This window comes from Pleurodeles waltl, chromosome 5 (genome assembly GCF_031143425.1).
Source record: "Pleurodeles waltl isolate 20211129_DDA chromosome 5, aPleWal1.hap1.20221129, whole genome shotgun sequence".
Classification (NCBI taxonomy): domain Eukaryota; kingdom Metazoa; phylum Chordata; class Amphibia; order Caudata; family Salamandridae; genus Pleurodeles; species Pleurodeles waltl.
Window position 1 is genome coordinate 1,317,019,481 of NC_090444.1, and position 24,641 is coordinate 1,317,044,121.

The window sequence follows — 24,641 nt, forward strand, 5'->3', positions numbered from 1 at the left end:
TCTAATACTGCTGCACATAAAACCAAAGAATGCACGAGACTAACATCATAGTAGATGGGCGTGGAGGCAACGGAGAAAAGTGCAAAGGAGAAAAAAAACATCACTAAGAATGCTACAGGTAGCAATTTATAAGCACACAGTTTTAACATTAAATGTAATATAGTGTAGGTGTACTATGTCGACTTTGGAGGTTCAGAGCTAAACCCCTTCGTTGCTAAGTCTTTTCCCCGTGCCAAGCCCTTTTTTGGCTAATTGGGGTAGTTCGCGCTTAGGCCCCCATCATTTTTGGTTCACATAAACTATCCATGCCAAGTATGCAAAAACAAATTCCTACATCCTCGGAATTCTAAAGGTGCCCATGGTTTGTGGATTCCCCAGGAGGGGGCTGAGCAAATAGGCAAAATATTGAGTGAAAAAAATAAAAAATAAAAATAAAATAGGGAAAAAGTGCTCCAGATAAGTGTCTGTCTTTCCCGCAAAAAATGGCATTCACCAACTGTTTGCTGTACTAAAGTCACCATCAATCTAGTTTTCGGGAACAAGGAGAGCCTTTTTTGCGCACTGAAACTACTTCCAGTTTGTATTGGAAATCAGTATAAAACCCATGAGTGAGCCAGAAATACTATAGATTTCTGAAAGTAGGCAACGTTCTGAATTCAGAAAGGGGTCATGTTTAGATCCCTCAAAACTTTCTTGAGGAAAATAACTTGAGAACAAGAAATATTGAAAATGACTAGGAAAAACGGGCATGTGAAATTTTAATCTTTAAAACTTAGCCACAATGGCAGATTGACAAAAGCAATATATCATTACATCCCCTAGGCCATTATGGTTGTTGAGATATAAGTAGTCAGAGCAAACAACTGAGTTGCACCCGACCAAGGCTTTTCATCGAGTACCTAGTACAGGACAAGTCTTAAAGCAAAATAGGCAGAGTGAAAATAGGGTATCAAGGAAACGGAAAGTTTCTTACCTGTAAGTGTAGTTTTGCAGCTTGAATATTTTCTGGATTCATATGATATGCGCTATTCCCTCATCTAGTGGTCGAGTCTGTAGTTTCTACTATTTTCCAAAAATGTTTAGTCAGTCTTCTTGTTCTACATTTGTGGGCATCAACAGAAACTCCATTTGGTGTCTCCTTGTGATGCCGTCCCACTTCCTCCAGATGTCTTCACCCCAGTTCGCCATCTTCAGATTCTTTTTTTCTTCCTTCAGTCTTTCCATCTTCTGGGTGGAGGTGGGTGGGTCGCTTGTGAATCCAGAAAATCTTCAAGATGTGAAACTACACCTACAGGTAACAAACTTTACATTTTGCAGTGTGAATCTTTTCTGGATTCACATGCTGTGCATTGATTTTATAGCAGATTCCACTACTGTGGTGGCTGGGATTAGGATGGGTATTGTTTCTTAAATAGATGCTTTAACATCATTTGTCCCTCCTGATCTTCCTTGTTCATTTGTATATCAATGCAATAATGTTTTGTAATGGTGTGCACTGAAGCCCAAGTTGCTACCATACGTATTTCTTGTAAAGGTATGTTTGACATAAAGGCAATGGTAGCTCCTTTCTTCCATGTTGAGTGAGCTCCCGCTAATCTAGGTAATTATTCTCCTGCATTGGAGTGGCATAATTTGATCAATTGTACAATCCATCTTGCAATAGTGTTTGTTGACACTGCTTTTCCCATATAATTTTTGGCGAACACTACAAACAATTGTTGAGTTTTCCTAAAAGGTTTTGTCCTTTCAATGTAGTACAAGAAGTAACGGCTTGCATCCAATGTGTGTAGAGTTCTTTCCGCTCGGGTTTTTGGATTTTGAAAGAAACTGGGAACTTGAATGGGTTGGTTAATATGAAACTGAAACCACCTTTGGTATAAAATATGGATTTGTTCTCATGACAATTCTGTCTTTGTGAATTTTAAAATAAGGTTCTTGAATAGAGTGCCTGTAACTCACTGACCGTACATAAGGATGTAATAGCTACTAGAACAGTAGTTTTTAATGTTAACATTTTCAAAGTTGCTTTGTGTAATGGTTTGAGCTGATTTTTCATGAGTTGTGTAAGAACTAAATTTAGTTTCCAAGTAGGCGCTGGCACCCTCCTTGGAGATACTATCCTCTTGGCTCCTTCTGAATATCTTTTAACCTCCGGTGCTGTGAAAAAAACCTTCCTATTTGACCTCTTGTATAAGCCACTAAAGTGGACAGATGAACTCTCAAAGAAGCATAAGTAAGCCCCTCTTGTAACAGGAGTTAAATATTTTAAAACTGCCTTTTCTCTCCTGATCTTTTTGTTTAATTTATTTCTCACTTGCCAAAGTGAAAATCTTTACCATTTTGCCAAATACCATTTCCTTGTTATTGTTTTTCTATCCTTTCTCAGTACCGTCACTGTATCTTCTGGCAACCTCATGTGCCCAAATTCTAAGTCTTCAGGAGCCACACCATTAATCTGAAATATTCTGGGTGCAGTATTTTTCCGTTTTCCACTGACAGCAGATCCCGTCATTTTGGTAGAGGCAGAACATTTCCCTGAGCCAATTGTACCATCTACGAGTACCATGTTTGTCTTGCCCATTGTGGCTCCTCTTGAATTTGTTGATCACCCTGTGTAACAGTGGTACTGGTGGAAAAGTGTACGCAAATGTCCCTGACCAGTTTATCGAAACGGCACTCGCCTGAAATTGAGGGTGTGGTTGCCTGGATGCAAAGTCTTGCCATTAGACGTTGCAAACAGGTCTACTGTTGGTGTTCACCATTTTTTGAGAATGTCTTGCACTACTTTTTTGTTTAGCTCCCATTTGTGCAAGCATGAGGCTTGTCTGTTTAATTTGTCTGCTTTGCAATTCTCCTTCCCTAGTAGATGAACTGCTTGAATGTCTGTTTCTTTGAATTGCCCATTTCCAGAGTTGTTGAGCTAGTTTCGAGAGGGGCGGGGATTGAGTGCCTCCATGTTTAATGTAAAACATTGTCATGTTGTCCAATTTAAAATGGTCTTTGAGAATGTGATTCTGAAACGCTTTCATGGCCAGAAAAACAGTATAACTGCAACCAATTCATGTGTTGTACCGCATCATGTTTGTTCCAAATTTCTCTTAATCGCCAGCGAGCCCACATGAGTTTCCCATTGCATATGTGATGCGTCTGTGGTTATAGTTATTGAAAGAGATGGTTGCAGAAATAGCCTTCCCAGTGTAATGTTTTCCCCATTCAACTCGCCATTTTCTCCTGAACCTTTGTTGTGACAACTAGTAGAACTCGCTGTCACCTGAGACCACTGATTTTGAAGCCATTCCTGGATTGTTCTTGTGTGTAGCCTCACATATGTAATTAAAAGGAATGCATGATGCCATCTTCCCTAACAACTTCACTTCAGTCCTCGCTGTCGGAGCTTGTTCCTTCTGGTAAAGGAGAGTTTCCTCCAAAAGAGACTGAGTCCTCTTCTCGCTGGGGAATGCTTTCTCGTGAATGGAATTCAATCTTGCTCCTAGGAACAACTTTTCCAGTTCTGGAGAGGACTTCATGTTCAACGAGAAACCCAGTGTGTATAGAGTTTATTACCCTTAAAATGTTGTGCTTGCATTTTTGGTAAGAGTGTGCTCTTACTAACCAATCGTCTAAGTACAGATACACACGTATCCCACCCCTTCTGAGATGTGCTACTGCCACAGCTAGGCACACTTTGAGAACACTCCTGGGACCGATTTTATTCCAAAGACTCTGACCTTAAGTTGTTAATGTTTTACCCCACTACAAATGTCGGATACCTTTAGTGTTTTGCATTCACTGGCATGTGCAAGTATGTGTCCTTTAAGACTATAATCACCATGTAGTCCCCCTTCTGAAGCTGAGGAATAACCACTTGCAAATATGTCATCTTGAATTTTTGTGTTTTTATGAATTTATTGATGTATCAGTCTAAGATTGGCCTTAGAGACCAGTCCACTTTTGGAATTATGAAATATGTTGAGTAATTTCCCCTGTTGATTTCTTGCTTTGGTATTGGTTCTATAACTTGCTTGGCTAGCAACTCTTCGACCTCCTTGAGGAGTCAAATTATATCATCCTTTGAATGTATCCTTTATTTGGCCCCTTTGCTGGTGGGTATTTTATTAATTCTATGCAATATCTAAATTTTATTATGTTGAGAACCTATTTGTCTGAAGTTATTTTCCTCCACTCCTGGAGAAAATGTTTTAACCTTCCACTGACTGGTGAAATGTGACGAAACTTTGTTTTGTTGTTGATCTGAATCCCTAAAGCTTTGTTTGGTAGTGGAGTGCAGTCACTTGCGTGCAGGAGTTGATCCTCCTCTTGCTGTATGCCCCCTGGTTCTAACTCTTCCCCTAAGGGAATGCCTCCCTTGTTGGTGGCATGGCCAACTCTGTTGTGATGAGGTTGTGTGCTCCGTTGAAAACCTTGGTGAGTACTCCCCGATTGAAAGCTACCCCTAGAAACTAGTCTTCTTGTAGGGAATGGGCCTCTTCGAAATCCCCCTTGAAACTGTAAAGCTCCTATTTATTTTGCTGTTTCATTGTCTTTTTTTAACTGACTGAAGAATTCATCCACAAAGTTCACAAATAGTAACCTTCCATTGAAAGGTTTAATATTTTAACCTGTACCTCAGGTTTGAACCCCCAAATTCTGAGCCACAAATGATGGTTTTTGATTAACTACCATCATTAGATTCCGGCTTGACGTGTCCGCTGCATCCAGGGCCGACTTCAGACAAGTGTTTCCATTATTTTTGCCTCTCTCCATCAGATGTGCAGCCCTCTTTCTATATTGGTCAGGGAGGTGCTTCATTAGTTCCCACATTTCGGCCCAGTGCTGGAGAGTGCCTGTTGAGGAGAGCACTGGAATTGTCAATGCACCATTGGTTTGTTCCACTGAGTTCTATCCTCTGACCCATGAGCTCCATCCTTTTGCTCTCTATCTGGGAACGGCCCAGATGATGAAGGGATATTCGCCCTTTTCCTCTCAGTTGATTTAATAGAGTCTGCTGGGACTGTGCCTTTTAGGTGGGGAGGATCTTTTGACAACATCTTATATTTCTTCTATGTGGATGACAACTGTTTCAACGTGGAGGCCCTCTTTTGATGCTACAAGTTTTATTTTTTTAGACTCGTGTCTAAATGGAGGATTGGGATTCGCTTTTCTAATCCCGGACCTTTTTCTGCACTTCGTCTCTGAGATCGACGATGTCTCGATCGCCCTCTGAAGTTTCTCTTTTGGCGCCCTCTGCGGCATTTTCGTGGTCTCTGCTCAAAAGGCCCAGATTGCGAAGTGATGGTGCCGATTTTTGTCCCTGTAGTGTGTGGTGTGCCATTCTTTCCTTTTGTCTCACCATCAGCGTCTTCAGCGTGAATGCACTGAAGGTGTTGCAATCTTCGCACCTGTGAGTGACAGTAAGACTAAGATTGCACACCGGATGCTTGTCTTTTTGGGTGTATTTGTGGTGGCAATTCTTACAGAACTGAAACAGCGTATTTTTCATAATGCCACAACAGGGAACTCTCCCCTGTCGTTTAGTCATTCTCAATGATACAATAGAAATATGCTCTTGTTCTTCCATTCACCCTATCCTCAAACTTGTGTGGACGTGATTGAATTTTCTTCCTTGTTCAACTTTCCTCGCCAACAATTTTCAATAATTCTTCAAAGTTCCTTGTTAAGTTGAAGACGTCTCCACGAAAACATCAAGACCCAATGAGGGGGAGAAAAAAAAAAAAAAAAAAAAGAATCTGAAGATGGCGAAGTGGGATGAAGACATCCGGAGGAAGTGGGACATCACAAGGCGACACCAAATGGAGGTTCTGACGTCCACCAACAAACAAAAGTAGAAAAAGAAGATGGACTACAAGTTTGTGGAAAATAGTAGAAAATCTGGACCTTACCACTAGATGGCAGAATAGTACAAAGCATGTGAATCCAGAAAAGATTCATGCTGCAAAACTCATATTTCTGAAATGGGCAAAAGATAGAGTTTAGTTTTTTTTTTTTATACATCTCTGAATTTGTAGGTACCCATACTAGCATATGATTTGGAGGGTATTTTTCAAAATGTCATCTTTCATATACATTGACTTACGTCTGAAAGGCACACATGCAGCAAATTACAATAGGTAAGAACACATTTTCAACTATTCTATGCTCCTACAAGTCTCCCGATACAAATGGTACCTCACTTGTGTGGGTAGTAGGCCTAATGTCCACAACAGGAAACAACCAAAAATCAGACGCAGCACATTTTTCCCACCCAAAACTGACCCTCTTTTCTGGTGTGTGTAGCTCTTGATTTTGGATCATAGCTCAGCCGGCACCTACAGAAACCTAGCCATCCTGCAAACTGCTGAGAACTAGACACGTAGGGGTATCCAAGGCGGGCTGACCTGCATGGCTCTCACCACATTTACCCAGAATCCCTTGCAAACCTAAAACTTACTAAAAAACACATTTTCCTCACATTTCTGTGATGGAAAGTTCTGTAAATCTGCAGGGAGCGGCAAAACTTATTTCCACCCAGCACTCCAAGTATCCTGATAAAAATGGTACCTCACTTGTTTGGATAGACCTAGTGCCCACAACAGGAAATGGCCTAAAACACGACATTGATGCAGCTAATTTTCCCATTGAAAATTGACACTTTTTTCGATGTGGGGGGGCTCCAGATGTTGGACTCTCACTCAGCCAGCACCTATGGAAACCTAGCCAACCTGTACATTATTAAAAATAGGGGAATCCAGGATGACATGTCTTGCATGGATGTCATTAATTTTTATTTACCCACAATATCCTGCAAACCTCCAACTTTGCCTCAACTCACACATTTTCCTTACATTTCTGTAAGGACAACCTCTGGAATAGCAGGAACACACAAAATTCCTACCATCCAGCATTTCCCCACCTGTGTCAATAAAAACGCTGTCCCACTTGTGTGGCTGGGACTAGTGCTGTGACAGGAAGAGATCAAACCAAGGACAATGGGAGTGCTTGCATGGAGATTCCTGTTAACCACGGTTGGATCTGTTTTTGTTGCTGGCACTAGGCCCAGCCACACAAGTGGGGCAGAATTTTGATTGGTATAGATAGGGCAATACTGGGTGGTAGGAATTTTGTGGATTCCAGAAGTTTCCTTCACAGAAATGTAGGGAAAATGAGTGACTTCAGGCAAAGTTGGACGTTTGCAGGGCATTGTGGGTAAATACTGATTTTGCTTACCACTGTGTTCACTGCATCACCTCAACAATGGTGGCCATGTCAACGTGTTTCTGAATGATGACACCTTGTCTACAGCATATCGGTCGTACCTGCCTAGCAGGGTAGTCACACTTGTACACTTCATATTTATAGCTGCTGTGCCACTTAACTGATGTCCCACAGAGTCAGGTTTCCTATTTCCTTATCTGGTCAAACTGTAGACGAAGAATCAGTAGCAAGGACTTTTTTTTTTCTAGCCAAGACCACCACAGAAATGCGGCCGGGATCTTAAGGTAAGAATAACTGGTCTTGTTCAGAAGGCCTGTATTTTTTCTGTAGCCTGGATGGAGTGGTTTTCGCTGAAGCAGGTGCAAGAAATAGTTCTATAACGGTTTTTAATAGGCCTCGACCTAGTGTTAGGAGTGGTCTTGATGATGAATGTTGATAAAGTTGCTCTGTGAGCTGATAAAGTTTAGTAGCTCCTAGTATGAGAACTTCTTGAAACATGTTAATAACCAACTGACAAGACACTTGTTGGAGGGAAGTCACTTAAAGGAGGGGGAAAACTCTCTGTCCAAAGATCTCATCATGGAATAGAAACACACTCTGGACCTGTATCTGTGCCTTCGCCTAGATTAATTCCTTGAAGAGGTGTGTCTAGAAGGTTGTGCGTGAACTTTTTCTTGATCTGCAACGAGACTGGACCTCTGAGGTGTAGACATATATCCCCTTGATGTAACGGGGGGATTGATGGTAAGAGGGCCCTCGAAGGCACCATACTCTAAGGAGAAGGAGATGGACGAGGGAAAAGGAAGAGTTGCTGGAGGAGCTGGATGCTGAGGCGGTGAAGGTTGTATGGCATTCTGGAGAATCTGGAATGACTACTGGCGACTTAGAATATGATCTTGAGTACTCCGAATCCATTGCTGTCAAGATCTCGTTGTCTTCATTTTTCTGCATCAGCAGACTTAATAAAAGAAAATGCAGATTCTGTGTCTCAATGTTGAACTACTTCTTAAAGCCGTAGATTCTCACAGCACAGGCTGTTTCAACATCAGATGGCATCTTCTCTTCGACATCGACCTAGTCCTCCATGGTCAGAAGATTGCCACTGTACCTTGCATCAACGTCTAATAGTACCATCTTTTACTGAATCTCTCCTCTTTTTAGATCTCCTGTTGGAGATCAGATCTTGCCTTTTTTTAATGCCACAAGTGGACATTTGGCAAATAAAGATGGGCTTTTATTTGCATTAAAACCACATTATTTTAGAACAAAATGACAGAAAACCACCTTAAGTGTCCAAAGATGTTGGGTGAAGCTGGATAGATTCCAATTTGTAAAGATGTTTGGTGGGTGTGGGGAGAGGGCTGGAGGTGAAGCCTCCTAGGTATGTCACCAGCAGACAGAAAAAAAAGAACTGGAGGACAACATAGCCATTTTATAGGCTGCAAAAAGTCATATCTTAAAACATGGCCTTCCTTAAGTAAGGCAAAAAAATTCACTTAAGGAGATATATTTTGGAGAAGTGATTTAGGATCCCCACACATTTGGGGAGGGGGTGGGTGGGTATTGGACTATTCAGTACTCATCAACAGAGATGCTCTGAAGAAGCACTATTTCCGGATTTCTTTCTCTCTTAAAACAAATTGCATTGTATGCATGTCAGTGAAAAGTAACTGATTAGGTTACATTAGCACCCAGGCAGACAGGGGCTACTGTGGCCCAACCATGGTGGATGAGGTAGTTTGCCTCTGGTGTCACTGTGCCCATACCACTATGGCTCTGCAAACCGAGCAACCCTTTCTGTCCTTGGCTTTCAGGGTAGAAAAGGTGAGCAGTCGCATGCTTCTCAGGGAGGTATCGTGGAGGGGGAAGAGTTCAGAAATCATCAACCAACCTTTGGTAACACTCGCTCTGGTGGATAGTTAATCGAACTGTAGATTCCTCACTTTAGGATACTCCCAAGTGTCAGACTGGATATGGAGATATTTCCCCATCAGTGGTGATGGGCGCCTTGTGGCTTGTTTAGGCTCCAAGTGGCACAGGAAGTGACATGGTGCAGCTACATATAGGCTCCACCTCTGGGCACTAGCATTACACAAATTACTTACCCAGGACGTACTGCACAAGTGGGTAGGATCACCCTGGGAACTTTTGCTCCATTGGTTAGGGGAGGACAGACGTTTCCCTCACCCACGGGCTGGCACTAGGCATAAAAGTGGCATCATCAGAACCCCTCTCAAAACAATCCTATTTCTAAAGATGAGAAGGATTACCTTGCTGACTGAATCCTGAAGAAAGGCTGGACTTGATTGGCTTGATCTCAAGAACTCAGAAATGACTCCAGGAGTCAGTTGGCTGATCTCCTGTTTGTGCTCCAGGGACACAACAAGCTTTCAGAGGCTTTTTCCTGCCATTGCCAATCTGACCAGTTTTAACTAGTCCTGCCCTGGACCCTGCTGCTAGCCTCTGTTGTAGTGAGTCCTAACCCCAAATGGTGACACCTAGGTTCTGGACCCTTGGCTAGTGTTAACGTGTACTCTTGCACAAATTGCAAAAACTGGAGCTTTGGTAATTTTTGCTAAATGTTTCTCCAAAGAATTTGTGGAAAGCCGGGATCGCCATCGACCCGAAGGAATCTAAAAGCTGGATAGTTTTAACTTGCTGGTTTGCCCCACTGAAGGAGGTCTCACTTCCTGAAATGTTTCTAAGTCTGAACGCATAGGGTTTCCGCTGGACTGACTCAGAGCAGCACTACATTAACGTAATTCTTACGGTTATTATTTGAGTGGGCCCTCACCCCTTTCAACAATTCACTGTGCGAAAGCTACATAATTCCGGTGCATTTGCGCACTGCTCTTTTATATTGATTTTAATGTTAAAACACTGGTTTGAAAAACTTAAAAGATTGCTCAAATACAGAGGAAGTTTGTAAACGTTAACAGTGAAGCAGATTCCATACTGGTAAACAGCCATGCAGGATGACAATGATCCACATTTAGAATGTGGGGCACATAAAACAGAATAGGATTATGATTTGCTTAGTTTCTAACAATATTAATGTAGGTTAGTACACAGAGTATTCACCAACTAATTTAAAAACTCATTAGTATCTAGTTTGAAAATAAAAATAAATCTCACACCTGTACAGCTGTCTGAAATCCTTTCCAATGCTTTTCTGGCATATCGTGAGGCAGACCAAGTAAAAGCTCAACGCAACTCCTGTAAAAACAAAGTGAAAGTGATGAAGTGATAAAATATAAGAAAAAAATGACCATAATAGCAACTACAATAAATTATATAAAGTCTTCCCGATCACTGTCAAGGCCACACAATAGCTGCACTAAGCAAAATTTAACCACAATTAAATAAGAAACTGAGTAATACTGTCAAGGTTTTCAATCAAAATTTGAGAGCACTGGCATCCTTGTTAATGCTTGTCACTGCTTATAATCTGTTAGTCCAAAACTCAGTCGCCAGCCAAAAACATACCATCTGTTCTAAAGTAACGAGCGGTAGGTAGAGTATGTGGTGCATTCAGCCAACCATTTACTCCTCAAAACATAAAGACCCATTTAGAGTTACCAGTTAGTATAAAAAAAAAAAAAGAAAAAAAAAAAAAAATGAAAATGTTCCTGGGAGCCTTTAGCCCTGATCTCTCCGAGTATCTGTGCCTGCTGGTGATTTTCAGACATCTTGGTAGTCTGAACATTAAGGGAAAGCAACATTTTTGTATTTTTGAATCTCGTACCATCAGCTGTTAAAAGGTCTTCAATTTAATGTTCTTGAAATATAGTGGGGCCTGAAGTGCTATGCAAATGAAACCCAAATGGAGGAGCTGGGGTAGCATTATGCAACTGTAAGTAGCCCCAGGCCATTCTAACCTGGACTTCTCGTGTATCACATTTTTTTTTCAGAGTATTCGACATTTGACCAGATTTATCTTTGACAGAGGCTTAAGACAGCCTTGTACTTTTTGCAGGGAGCCAAAATACTTTGTGTTACACCTAGCATCCTTGGCGTGGTCTCCCCTTTCTTTTTTGCCTCTGCTTCCCATGTTTTGACTGTGTGCTGTGTGCACTGTGTAAAATTGTATGTGTACTTGGCTTTTCCATGATTAGCATATTTGATTTACTAGCAAGTCCCTAGTAACGTGGACTAGAGGTGCCTAGGGCCTGTAAACCAAATGCTACTAGTGGGCCTGCAGCACGGATTGTGCCACCCACATGAGTAGCCCTGTAAACATGGCTCAGACTTGCTACTCAGTGTCTGTGCAGTTTTAACCAGCCAATTCAACCTGGCAAATGTACCCACCTGCTGGGACCAAACCTTTCCTTTTCATACATGTAAGGAACCCCTAAGGTAGGCCCTACGTAGTCCCATGGGTAAGGTGCAATGTATGTTAAAGGTGGGATATGTACTGATGTGTTTTACATGTCCTAACAGTGAAATACTGCCAGATTTGTTTTTCACTGTTGCAAGGCCTCTCTCTCTTATAGGTTAACATGGGGGCTGCCTTTAAATATTCTTAAAATGCAATTTCCCTTTGAGAGCAGATGGGGATCTGGAGTTTGGGGTCTCTGAACTCACAATTCAAAAATACATTGTTTTGTGAAAGTGGTTTTTTGATTGTTAGTTTGAAAACACCACTTTTAGAAAGTGGACATTTTCTTGCTTAAACCATTCTGTGACTCTGGCTGCTCGTATATTCTCTGTCTGGTCAGACTGACAGTTAGGGTGTTTGTGAATCTCCTCTAGACAATGAGTCAAAGGGAGCTGGGGTGTAGCCTGCATACCCTGATGAGTCATCTAGGCTAGTGTGGCCGGAGGAGTGGTCACTTACACCGAATGGGCTGTGCCTGCCCTCACACCATGCAGTCTCCAATCACCTGGTATGTGCCTGGGGCCTGGCCTGGGCAAGGCAGGATCCTGTAAACAGAGACTTTTCTCTGAAGTTGGGTAACTTTAAAGGCAGAACGGGGTATAAGTATTAGACCCAAAAAAAAAAACCAGACTTTAGATTTCTTCAAGATTTACTTCTGGAACAAAGAGAATGGCTGAAGGTCAGAAGTGCTGTCCCTGCCTGTGACTGATTTGTAGGGTTATCCTGCAGTTGCTGCTTCTGCCTGTGAAAGGGGACAAAGACTGGACTTTGTTGTGCATTCCTGCTTGAGAAGAATCTCCAAGGGCTTGGACTGAGCTTCCCTCCTGTTTATGAAGCCTCAGGGACAGCAAAGGCTTCACCAACCAGTCTCGGAGTCAGCATGCTGCGGACTTTAGCTTGTCAGAGGGTGCCATTCCAGTTCCTGTGCCCCTGAGAGTGAATTTCTGGTACAATCCTGTGAAACAACGCCAGAAGACGTGCGACTTCGCAAGGACGCCGCTGCACGGGACCCATGGCGCCACCTGCACCTGAAGCCTTGGACCTCGCAGAAGTGTGACGACCACAACGACATTGCAGACCCCGCATCACCGGCACCACTGATGTCCCAAGATCGGAGTGTCGTAGCACCGACGTTCGTGACACCCTTTAACATGACCCCATGAGGTCACCCCGCAACATCGTCACCTCGCCGGATTTCACCTTTGCCGGAGGTGCCCAGGGACAGACTCCTCGCAACCAACGCTGCCTCAACTCAACTGATCCGCAGGAAGGATCAGACACAGAAGTTCAATAATGTAAGCACACACTTGAAAATGGGTATGCATAATAAAAAGCCAAGCACCAAGACGAAAAGATTACTTGTAGTCCTTGTTGTGTATTGTCTGAACCTTCAATGAAGTCATACATAAAATAATTTTCTACTGCATTTGTCGACTCATGATGACTTTTCATAGATGCGTGGTCTACTGAAATCACACACTGGTTGTCATTGTCCATCTGTCCTTACGCTACTAGTAAGTGCTGCTCATCATATCGGGGTCTACTTTTACGAGTAAATAAACTGATGAACTACTAATGAGAAGTTTGAAGCATGCTTTGCAGCATCAGATTTGAAAAAAAGTTGTCAAACATGTACAAAAATGAAGAAAAAAAAAATGCAGACTTTTACAATGGAAGGTGAGAAAAAACACTCTGTCTATTTAAGAGTCTAGGAACTTCCACACCCCATGGTGCACTCTGGCAGTTGTCTCAAAGTCCACTATTTTTATGATGAAATAATGTACCCAGTGGGGGTAGCAGGTGGGTTGTTTTAGGACTTTAATTATTCCTAGAACTCAGAACTATGAGCACATGTAACCTTTTCTTCTGCATCGCAGGAGTTTCATTGATAGTCAAACATTAGAATAGAGTAGTAAGCTAGCTTATCCACCAGAAGACAGATGTTGGGACTGGTGTCTTTTTCTGCTGTCTTAGAGCAGAGTGTAGTTTGAAAAAATAGACTTTCTCTGTTGAAATAGATTTCTCAGGGGGTTTTACCCCCTCTGAGAGTTCCAGAATGCTATGTAAGTCATTCATCAAGTAGTCAAGGTGAAAGTGCAATATATCATTTTGCTTCACACATGCCACTCTAGACTCCCATTTAGAAGGCTGAACTACTAAACAGTCAGAGAGAAGAAATAACACAGGACACGGGAATACGGTTATTTGCCAGCACCCTTTGCCCTAAATCAAAAAAGTATGCTACTTCTGTCCCCAAATCACTTAAAATGACGATCCCCAACAATTTATCTTGAGGCGAGATGTAGAAAGAATCAGATACCAATATTCCCAATTTCTTAAGTGTGGCACAAGCACTCATGTCATGCTGTCTCTTGGCCATTTCTCAATCAATCAGGGAACTCTGAAAATGAAAACCTAAGGGAAGTGGTATAACACTTCTGCTGCTCAGAGCATAATTATTTCAGTTCAGTCTTGAAAAAAGAAGATCACTGATTATATCTTCAATCCTCGACGGGGACAATCATTTAAAAGTTCTGCCACTCATTTTAGCCATGTTCCCATGAAATTTGCTCAGGTTCCCTCTAATCCCGTTTGTGAATAGTCTTCAAGTTTTTACAACAAACTAGGGCACTGCCTAAGTTCCCAAAGTATCTTGCAGGGTTCATCATAGAACATTTTATGCACTGTTAAAGGAGGGAGGCCCGCCAGTAAGCCTTTTGTACAGTTGTTTATTTGCTGTCTGCCATCTGAATAGTCACCCTCTGTGCACACTCCTTGGGCCCCCCCCAACATTGGCAGAATGCACATAGGGGGCCTCTAGTGGTGACATGAAGCCTGAAGTGAAGCAGATTCTCTATTTACTCTGTGTGCAAGGTAACAGATTTATTTCCCGGTAAAACACAACTAACATCTTCAAACTCTACCAGAGCACCTGTTCCTTTAGGACTGCATAGGTTATCCTTTTTCAAGGTAGTGTTGATCTCCATACCTCAAATGCCTTTTCACATTATTTTTTTTTAAGTCAATAATACGCTACACAGGAGCCCTTTGTCAACTCCAATACTTTGACTACAGAGAGTCTCCCCTCTACCTCTTGGACTTCTTCACTGAACGTTCTGCAATATCCTCTAGGAACAACACCTTCTGACTTTCCTTCTTTGCTTCAATCCAGCCGATCCTCAATGTAAGGCATTTTAGTAATTTTAGGTCTCATTTAGGTTACACCTTTTGCAGGCTTCTCAAAAATGTACAGTGGGTTTACAACCTGCTCACACTGCTTACCTCTGGTTGGCTTTATTGCCACTAGTTTGCTGGCTTCTTTTTCAATGCCTTGCCTTCCTCTTCCTGTATTTGTCCCTCCCCTTGAGCCTAGCTTCTTCACCATGCTTTTGATTAATTGACTTTTATCCTTCCACTGTTCACTTTTAGGGAGCTACTTTTAGGGAGCTAATTTTTTTCTTTCTGGTTACCCACTCCATGAAAGTGCATGCGTTTTCAAGCTCTTTCCTTCATATGGTTTTCCCACACCAAATACCTGTCCCTCTCTGTTCCATGCTGCTGCCTTTCTTGTGTGATGCACACTTTTGTGTACATCTACCCCTCCAATCCTACCTGCTCCAAATGGTGTGCTGCTCTCCTTGTGTGCTTCTCTCCCAGCCCCCATGCTGCTTTCTCCCTCATGTCCTCTTTTATTGGCTCCCACCTGACTTTATTTTAGCCCCAGTCCCCTCTTTGTTGGTCCTCCCACTAGCTCCTACCACCTACACCTCTGTTGCACCTGCATGCCTTTCTCACATCTTTATTTTTGGATGGCACAGCAGCGGACTGCTGTACGCTCTTCTGTGTTTTACTAAAGATAGATGTATTGGCTTTGCCAATGCTTGTTTTCTATGGTATCTGTGTGCTTGATAAGCCCACCTCCCTCCCACCAAATTATCCAGGCAATGATAGGATGAAGTTTTAGTTCTTTCCAAAGGCAAGTGTTATCTTAGAAAGGCTTCATTCAGCTTTCTCTAAAATTTGCCCTCTCTTCTTTAGGTGCACTAAACCATTTAAATATCACCAGCTGCCACTTAACCCACTATATGAATAATTTGTCCCTTGTGACCTAATGTCATCAGGAGGTGTCAGAACAAAAACAAAAGGAAACAAACACGAAGAAATGCAATAGTGTGTGTTAGCAGGAAAAGCCTTGGAAAGTAACAAAAAGGCTTTCTCCACAGGTTCTTCAATAACAATATGACATACAAAATAACAACATGCAGCAAGATGTGCATTGTTTAAGCAAGAAAGAACACCATGAGGCAGTCATTTTAAAAAGACTGTGTTGAGGCCTAGTTAGCCTAGGCCAGAAAAACATCTTAAAGACGTTTCAATTGCAATAGCTCCATATATATATATACACATATGCACACACACACACACACACACACATGCATACACTATGAATAACTGCCACAAAATACCTTCGACCCCTGATGATGAAATCACTAAACCCCACACTATTTACAGTATGAATCATTTTCTGTCTCCATTCTCAAAACATTTTGAGGTTGTCATAAACTTGTGCTTTGGCATCTTCCAACTAGATGTGGGCACATTTCTTACAACCACAATTTAGTCCTTTCATATAAAAAAAAAAGAAATGGTTTCTTACCTGTAACTCCAGTTCTCTCGTAGGGGTATTTCCATGATAGTCATAAGCACTGAATAGTTCCGCGCGCCTGCGGGGACCCCGGAGCACTGTTGTGTAGTATATTCTTAAGTGCAATCATCAGCTCCTTGACAAAAAGGTCTGTGAAAAACACTTAAGAATAACAATGTGCAGCCTATGTGAACAGCTACACAGGCCAAATTGTTAGAAGAAAAAAACAGTTGTAGTGTAAATTTCACGTTTAAACCTCTATTTATTCTATAAATACATAAATAAATACATTCTCATATTTTATTTACACCTCTCATGAGAATAAAACAATGTAGGGCAGTGTAGCCCATAGGCTGCCATTATACAGAATGAAAATAGAGCTGTGCCTTTAAGAAAGTAAAGTCTTCCTGTTTCCCATCATGCACAGCAAAAGGCAGTTGCCTCAGTTCTTTTTTGGAGGCTATTAACCTGACATGAAGAAAAAACAAAACATTTGTTGGAGTACCAACCTCCATAATATTCATGTTCTATGTCAACTCCACCGGGGAGGAGGGAGGGTTGCTTATGACTATCATGGAAATACCCCTACGAGAGAACTGGAGTTACAGGTAAGAAACCATTTCTTCTCTCGTAGGGGATTTCCATGTATAGTCATAAGCACTGAATAGAGTAGCAAGCCCATCCCCATAACCGCGGTGGAGTAGACATAAGAATACTGAGAAAAACATGAATCATGCAAACAAATTCTTGAGCAAAGCCTGCCCAACCTGAGCATCTGCCCTAGCGTCTGTATCAAGGCAGTAATGCTTAGTAAAGGTATGGACCGACCTCCAAGTGGCAGCCTTGCATATTTCTGCCAAAGGGACATTTCTCATCAAGGCTACAGTAGCTGCTTTCCCTCTGGTAGAGTGGGCTTTTGGCCTACCACCAAGGGATTTGTTTGCTAACTGATAACATAACATTATACATGAAACAATCCACCTGGATAAAGATTGTTTAGATGTACCCAAACCTGTTCTGATTGGGCCATAGTTAATAAAAAGCTGTTGTGATTTTCGTAAGCTTTTTGTCCTGTCCAAGTAAAATTTCAAGACTCTCTTTACATCCAGAGAGTGCAGAGTTCTCTCAGCAGGAGTAGCTGGATTCTGAAAGAAAGTCGGTAATGAAATTGTTTGGTTCACATGGAAGTCGGAGACTACCTTAGGTAAAAATTTTGGATGAGTTCTCATTACCACTTTTGCAGAATGAAAAACCGTGTAGGGTTCCTGAGCGCAAAGGGCCTGGATTTCGCTGACCCTACGCGCTGAAGTGATTGCCACCAGAAAAGCAGCTTTCCATGTGAGATGTTGCAGCGATGCCTTATGTATTGGCTCGAATGGAGGCAGCATCAGACGTGATAAGACAACGTTCAGTTCCCATGGAGGAGAAGGCTTTCTAATGGGGGGAAAAACCTTCTTTAAACCTTCTAGGAAATCCTTAATAATCGGAATCCGAAAAAAGGAAGTTTGTGAAGGACTCTTTCTGTATGCTGTGACAGCCGCCAAGTGAACTTTTATTGACGACAGTTGTAAGCCCGATTTTGCCAAACTTAACAAGTATGGCAGGATAGATTGTTCTCCACAGGAAACCGGGTCAATGTTGTTGTGTAAACACCAAATGCAGAATCTCTTCCACTTGCTTGCATAGGCTGATCGTGTGGAAGGGCGCTTTGCTTCCTTCAGAATTTCCATACAATCCTGAGGTAGGTTCAAGTGTCCATATTGCACTAGCTCAGGAGCCATGCTGCCAAACTCAACGATGAGGGGTTGGGATGAGATATCTGCCCTCTGAACTTCGTGAGAAGGTCCGGACGATATGGTAGCCTGATGTGTGGTTTGAGTGACCGGTGAAGAAGGTCTGGGAACCACCACTGGCGTGGCCACTCCGGAGCAATTAGGATCATTTTGGTCTGAACATTGGACAGCTTCTGGAGGACCGCCGGAATCAGGGGAAGCGGTGGAAAGGCGTAAAGAAATGCTCCTGACCAGCTTATCCACAGGGCATTCCCCAGTGTCCCTGGATGGTAATATCTGGAGGCGAAGTTTTGGCATTTTTTGTTTTCTGGGGTTGCGAATAGGTCTGTAGAGGGGGTACCCCAGAGTGCGAAAATGGAATGAACGACGTCGTCGTGTAGTACCCATTCGTGGTTCTCGTCCATTACCCGACTGAGGGCATCCGCTTGAACATTCTGGATGCCGGGCAGGTGAGTTGCCACTAGTGACAGGTTCCTGGCTAGAAGCCAATGCCAGATTGTCTGAGCCTCTCTGGATAAAATTCTGGACCTGGTGCCTCCTTGTTTGTTCACGTAGTACATAGTGGCCACGTTGTCTGTCTGGAGAAGGAGAGTTTCCGTTCTCAGAGAGGGAAGGAAGGCTTTGAGCGCAAGGTGGACTGCGCGAAGTTCCAGCAGGTTGATGTGATAGAGACTCTCTCTCTGTGACCACTCGCCTTGGACTCGAAGATGTTCCATGTGCGCCCCCCATCCGATCAGTGACGCATCTGTTACGATGGTTTGAGATGGGGGCCGTTGTTGGAACGGAATCCCCACCAAGAGATTGCTGGGTAAACACCACCACTTGAGGGATTGTAGGGTGTGAGGAGAAAGAAGGACTTTGTTCTCCCAATCGTCCCTCAGTTGACACCACTGATCCTCCAGGTTTTCCTGCAATGGTCTCATATGGAGGCGAGCATTGGGAACCAGATGGATACAAGACGCCATCGAGCCCAGTAGAGAAGCTATTATTCTTGCAGTGGCTTGAGGTCTTTCCTGCAGTTGTTTGCACTTCTGGAGAATCGATAACCGTCGTTCCTCCGAAGGAAACACCTTTCCTAGCCTGGTATCTACAATGGCCCCTAAGTAATGCAACCTCTGAACAGGTGTTGCTGTAGATTTCAGGAGATTGACTTGAAGACCAAGTTTTTGCAGCAGTTGTAGAGTCCATTCGAAATGTTGCTGTGTCTCGAGACAACTGGAGGCCTTTATGAGCCAATCGTCTAGATAGGGGTAGACGAATATTCGCTGTTTCCTCAAGTGGGCGGCTACTACCGCCATGCATTTGAAAAAGTTCTTGGCGCTGATTTTAGGCCGAAAGGTAGAACTGCAAATTGGTAATGGCGTTTTCCGACAGTGAACCTTAGGAATTTTCGATGTTTCTTGGTTACTGGGATGTGAAAGTAAGCGTCGCAAAGATCTATCGCACATAGCCAGTCGCCCTGACGTAGATGTGGATAAATTTGGTGTAAGGCTAACATCCTGAATTTTTCTTTGCGAATCCATTTGTTTGCTGTCCTCAGATCTAAGATGGGACGAAACTCTTGTTTGTCTTTTTTCGGTACAAGGAAATATCTCGAATAAATCCCCTTCCCTTGCTGGCTGATGGGAACGGGTTCTATGGCTCTTTTTTGCAATAGGATATTGACCTCTAACTGTAGAGCTTCGAGATGGCGGTTGGCTGTTTTGGGTGGAACAGATGGTGGAGGACTGGTGAATCTGAGAGCGTAACCATGTCTCACAATATTCAATACCCAGGCGTCTGTTGTGATGCGTAGCCACTCGTCCAGATGATTTGAGATACTTCCCCCTACCGGAGTGGATAACGGAGGAGGGGGAAGCAAAGATTCAGGGCTTAGACGTGGGAGCCTGTCGAGTTGCCTGAGTTTGAGGTGTTGAACGACCCCTTGTCGACCTTCGCTGAGTAGAGAAACCCCTTTGATACTGCTGTTGTTGCTGTTGCTGGGGGCGCGAAGACATCCAGTGTGGCGACTGATACCGGTGGGTGAAAAGTCGTCGTTGATATGGCCGGAAAACCTTTCTTTGTTCTTTCGGTCTTTCCATCCCTACCGCTTTCAAGGTATCTAGTTCAGCTTTCATTCTAGCCATCTCGTCATCGGCATGAGAACCGAACAAGGTGGAGCCCGAGAAAGGCAGGTTTTGTATTCTCTGCTGCGCTTCAGGTTTGAGTGATGTAAGTCTCAACCATGCATGCCTTCTGAGCGCTATCCCGTGTGCATAATTGTGTGCGGATAGCACCGAAGAGTCAGCTGCAGCACTTATAATTTGGTTAGACACCATGGATCCCTCACCCACGACCTCCAGGAAATCTTCCCTTTTATCCTTAGGAAGATGTTCCGCAAACTGTATTAAAGAGTCCCAGAGGGCACGATCGTACCGCCCTAATAACGCAGTAGCGCTGGCTGCCTTCATCGTGACGGCTGCAGTAGAGCATACTTTTCGTCCTGCAGCATCTATCTTTCTGCTCTCTTTATCTGGAGGTGAAGAAGAAGATGGTGAGGTTGAATGCAGTTTCTTTGCCGCTACTATGACCACCGAATCAGGAACTGGGTCCGACCTCAAGAATAGAGGATCTTGTTCTGGTGGACGATATTTTTTAATAAGTCTGGAAGGAGCAGACTTTGTTGCGGCCGGTGCAAGGAAAATATCCATTGCTGGTTCAAGGAGACCTGGAACCAGTGGAAGCAAAGGTCTGGAAGATGTCCTGTGATGCAAGGTCTCGAAGATCACTGACGTCGATGGGGCAGGTACCGCCAGCGGGATGTTCAGCTTGGTTGCCCCTCGTACTAAGACCTCCTGGAACGTATTCACATCATCTATGGGGGACACTCTCGGGGACGGTGAGTCCGATAGGGTTGGAGAGTAGTCCCGTGTAGACGAAGAAGAACGCCTGTGATGTGAATGCTGAGATCTCTGTGGGTCATGACGGTGCCGAGAGGAAGAAGAGCGTCTAGAGGAATGTCCCGAACGTCTTACAGACCGCGTTGGAGTCCTCAAAACAGACTCTACAGGCGGAGCCGGAAGAGGCGCCGTAGGTGTTACCGGCGTCTGTGGCAATGGTGATTGTCGAGGAGAGAGTTGTGGAGACGCTGGAAGGAGGATGATTGAAGCCGAGGATTCTGAGGTTGTATAAACCCTCCTAGGTCTTTTTGATTGTCTCGACGTCGACACACTCCTCGACGTCGAAGTACGGTGACGGCGAGTGTCCTTCGCCGTCGATTCTTCTCGCCGTTGAGAATCTCTCGACGACGACCCTCGACGTCGCCGTGATGACGGTGAACGTCTACGACGTCGAGCACCCCTCGACGTTGATCGATCTCGCCGTTTCGACGGCGAACCGGATTCAGATCTCCTCGACGTGGAACGTCCTCGCCGTGTCGACGGTGACCCAGATCTCGACGGCGAAAGTCCACGCCGTCTCGACGGCGAAATCGTCGTCGACGGCGAGCGATGTCTCTTTCTCGCCGGCGAACCACTCCTCGACGGCGAGCATGTTGGCGCCGTTCCTTGCCTCGACGTCGACGCCCTCGACGTCGTCGGAGACCTGTGCCGTTTTTGAGCCGGTCTGGTCGGAGTTATAGAGGAACCAGTGTGAGCCCTGGTAGAAGACTGACCTTCTCCTCGCTCTGTGGTAGAATGACCACTTTTCCTCCTGTCCTCTTTCGCCTGGAGTCGGATCTTCTCCCTGTCACGAAGGGTCCTTCTGGAGAAGTTTTTGCAGATGTCACACGACTCCGGTTTGTGGCTGGATGGAAGGCAAATTATGCAGACCCGATGTGGATCTGTTTTGGCCTTTTTTCTGCCACAAGAAGGACATTTGTCAAACAGTGAAGGCATTTCTGAAGTAGAAAAACCTCAAAATTCTGTCAGAATCTAACAGAAAAAAGCAGAAAATTATCACTCAATGTTAAAAACGTCGAGTGAAAATGAAATTCAAAAGATTTTAAATGAATTTCTGTCACAAAAGGATTTTGTGAGGTAGAGCTCAATGCTTCAGGGTCCTGTCAGAAAGGAGCCGGAAAAAAGAACTGAGGCAACTGCCTTTTGCTGTGCATGATGGGAAACAGGAAGACTTTACTTTCTTAAAGGCACAGCTCTATTTTCATTCTGTATAATGGCAGCCTATGGGCTACACTGCCCTACATTGTTTTATTCTCATGAGAGGTGTAAATAAAATATGAGAATGTATTTATTTATGTATTTATAGAATAAATAGAGGTTTAAACGTGAAATTTACACTACAACTGTTTTTTTCTTCTAACAATTTGGCCTGTGTAGCTGTTCACATAGGCTGCACATTGTTATTCTTAAGTGTTTTTCACAGACCTTTTTGTCAAGGAGCTGATGATTGCACTTAAGAATATACTACACAACAGTGCTCCGGGGTCCCCGCAGGCGCGCGGAACTATTCAGTGCTTATGACTATACATGGAAATCCCCTACGAGAGAAAGTATATATTATATATATATATATATATATATATATATATATATATATATATATATATATGGAATTGAACAACTGCACAAATTAACTCAATGATTATAGGGGGTAATATTATACACAGAATGCTACCCTGGCCAAGATATCAAACAATTCATCAACCTTTCTGAAATTCTTTCCAATCTTGCCAAGCCAAGATTCCCACAAATCTTATTCCGCAAAAGCTTTTGCTTCATAGATTTTAATAACATTGTTTCTAAATGGATAATAGGGTTACTGTTATCTAGTGTGAAGGGGCTGCACTATTGCACCCTCAAAAACCAGAGTCCGATCTGATACACAAGAAGGATATCTAACACAAGGACATTCTGTATAATCATAGCCATTTACTCCTAAATCATGTTATGTGTGCTACTACAGTGTTAGGAGAGGGGCAATCTACAGAAGAGGACAACTTGTCATTTTCATGGCACTTACAGCTACACCAATGGACAGAATCATAGTACCCAAAACGTATAACACAATTTTTCCAAATCCATGCTTTACACTTTTCAAACCAACAGCAGAGGAAGGGGGCAAACGCCTCCCCTGCCCCCTCAATAACAAGGCAAGTTAAAATATGCGTTCTTACCACACATGCACACTAAAATCCCCTAAATATTGTCTCTTCAACAAAGACTCGTCATCCAACAAACTCTACTGGCCTAATTCTTTAAGGTTCCTGGCACACCTTATATTTTTTATATTTAACACAAGCTTTATTCGGTCGTAAACCATCAAAGCAAAAAGAAAAACACATAATTCATATAAATACTTGTACAGTAAAATCCATAAAAAATAACAATAAAAACATCATTCATTATTAACAATAAGTACCAATAAAATCTATCAGCACATTACCCAGAGCATACCTAAATTAAAACTACAGCAGTTTTAAAAAAATGCATTTGTATAAACCATGCGGCCGCAAGAAATTTGCTAACTGTATCAGAGTAACAGAAGTATTGCTCTTTAAAATCCTGAGAACTGTGACAAATTGCCTAAGACCCAACGTCTGACAAGCTGGGCGAATCTACTTGCGACAAGGAAGAATGTACGCTGAACAGAAGAACATAAAATGTTCAACTGTTTCCGGAACAGTTTTAAAATATGGGCTTAATCTAGTTTCCGTCGATAGCCTCCGGCTATTAACAAAAGGCAGTAATGGTAAACACCCAGAACAGAAACTAACATACAAACTCTTACCCAAAATATTGGGGATGAGATCTAAAAAGGACTCGAACTCAGGGTACCATTTAAAACCGAGAAAGGTATTGGTCAATCGTCCATTTGATAAACCAAGGCTGTAATTATTTCTGACATGAGACCAATATGCTTTTTTCAAAAACAATTTATGGGCCTTCTCTAAATCCTGTGGGTTCTCCCAATAATTCCTAAGGCCCAGGGTACAAAACCATTCAAAAACATGCCTGAACCATGGAATTGATGTCAAGTTGGGTCTGTTTGAAAGATCAGAAAGAGAATCCCTGTAGCTAACAAGCTGGGGAGTCGTCCAAATTCTTACCCAAAAGGGTAGTGGTTTCAAAGCTATCACGTCAGAGATGCGATTGAAACCAAGATCCAAAAAAATGGGTATCAACGGGGTACTGCCCGGGCACGCGAGTAATGCACTGGCAAAATTGTTCTCACCCACTGCCAATTTAAAAGTCTTACAAGAGACCCACACTTCAGCGCCAGAAGTAGCAGCATTCTGTGCTTTGGCTATATAAATCTTAATGGCCGGAGAAACCGCTTTTGTAGTTATGCTCCTATAAAAACGCAGAATGGCCCCAGATCTATGTTGAAGAAGGGATACACTCTTGTTGATCTGATATTCCCAAAGCAGTTTGTTAGAGATCCTCACACCCAGGTAATCTATTGAATTTACCTCCCCCAGGGGAGCCCCAGCTAGAGTGATAGTACATCTCTTAGCTGAACGAGATTTAAATACCATTAATTTGGTCTTACCAGCATTTAGTTCCAGCCCATAATCATTGCAAAAGGTCGTGAACTTATCCACCAGGATCTGGAGACCCATTGGGGTCTTAGTAATAAGGAGAGAGTCATCTGCAAAAAGCAATAAGAATCTTCT

The 24,641-nt window shown here is 43.0% G+C and overlaps 1 protein-coding gene across 1 annotated transcript in view; it reads right to left on the reverse strand.

Moving 5' to 3' along the window:
- ZNF292 (zinc finger protein 292) overlaps positions 1-24,641 on the reverse strand; it is a 219,832-nt gene that overhangs the window by 127,257 nt on the left and 67,934 nt on the right. The window contains exon 3 of the mRNA XM_069235570.1: positions 10,350-10,428. Within this exon, the coding sequence (XP_069091671.1) occupies positions 10,350-10,428 (79 nt within the window). The remainder of the gene's footprint in view (positions 1-10,349; positions 10,429-24,641) is intronic.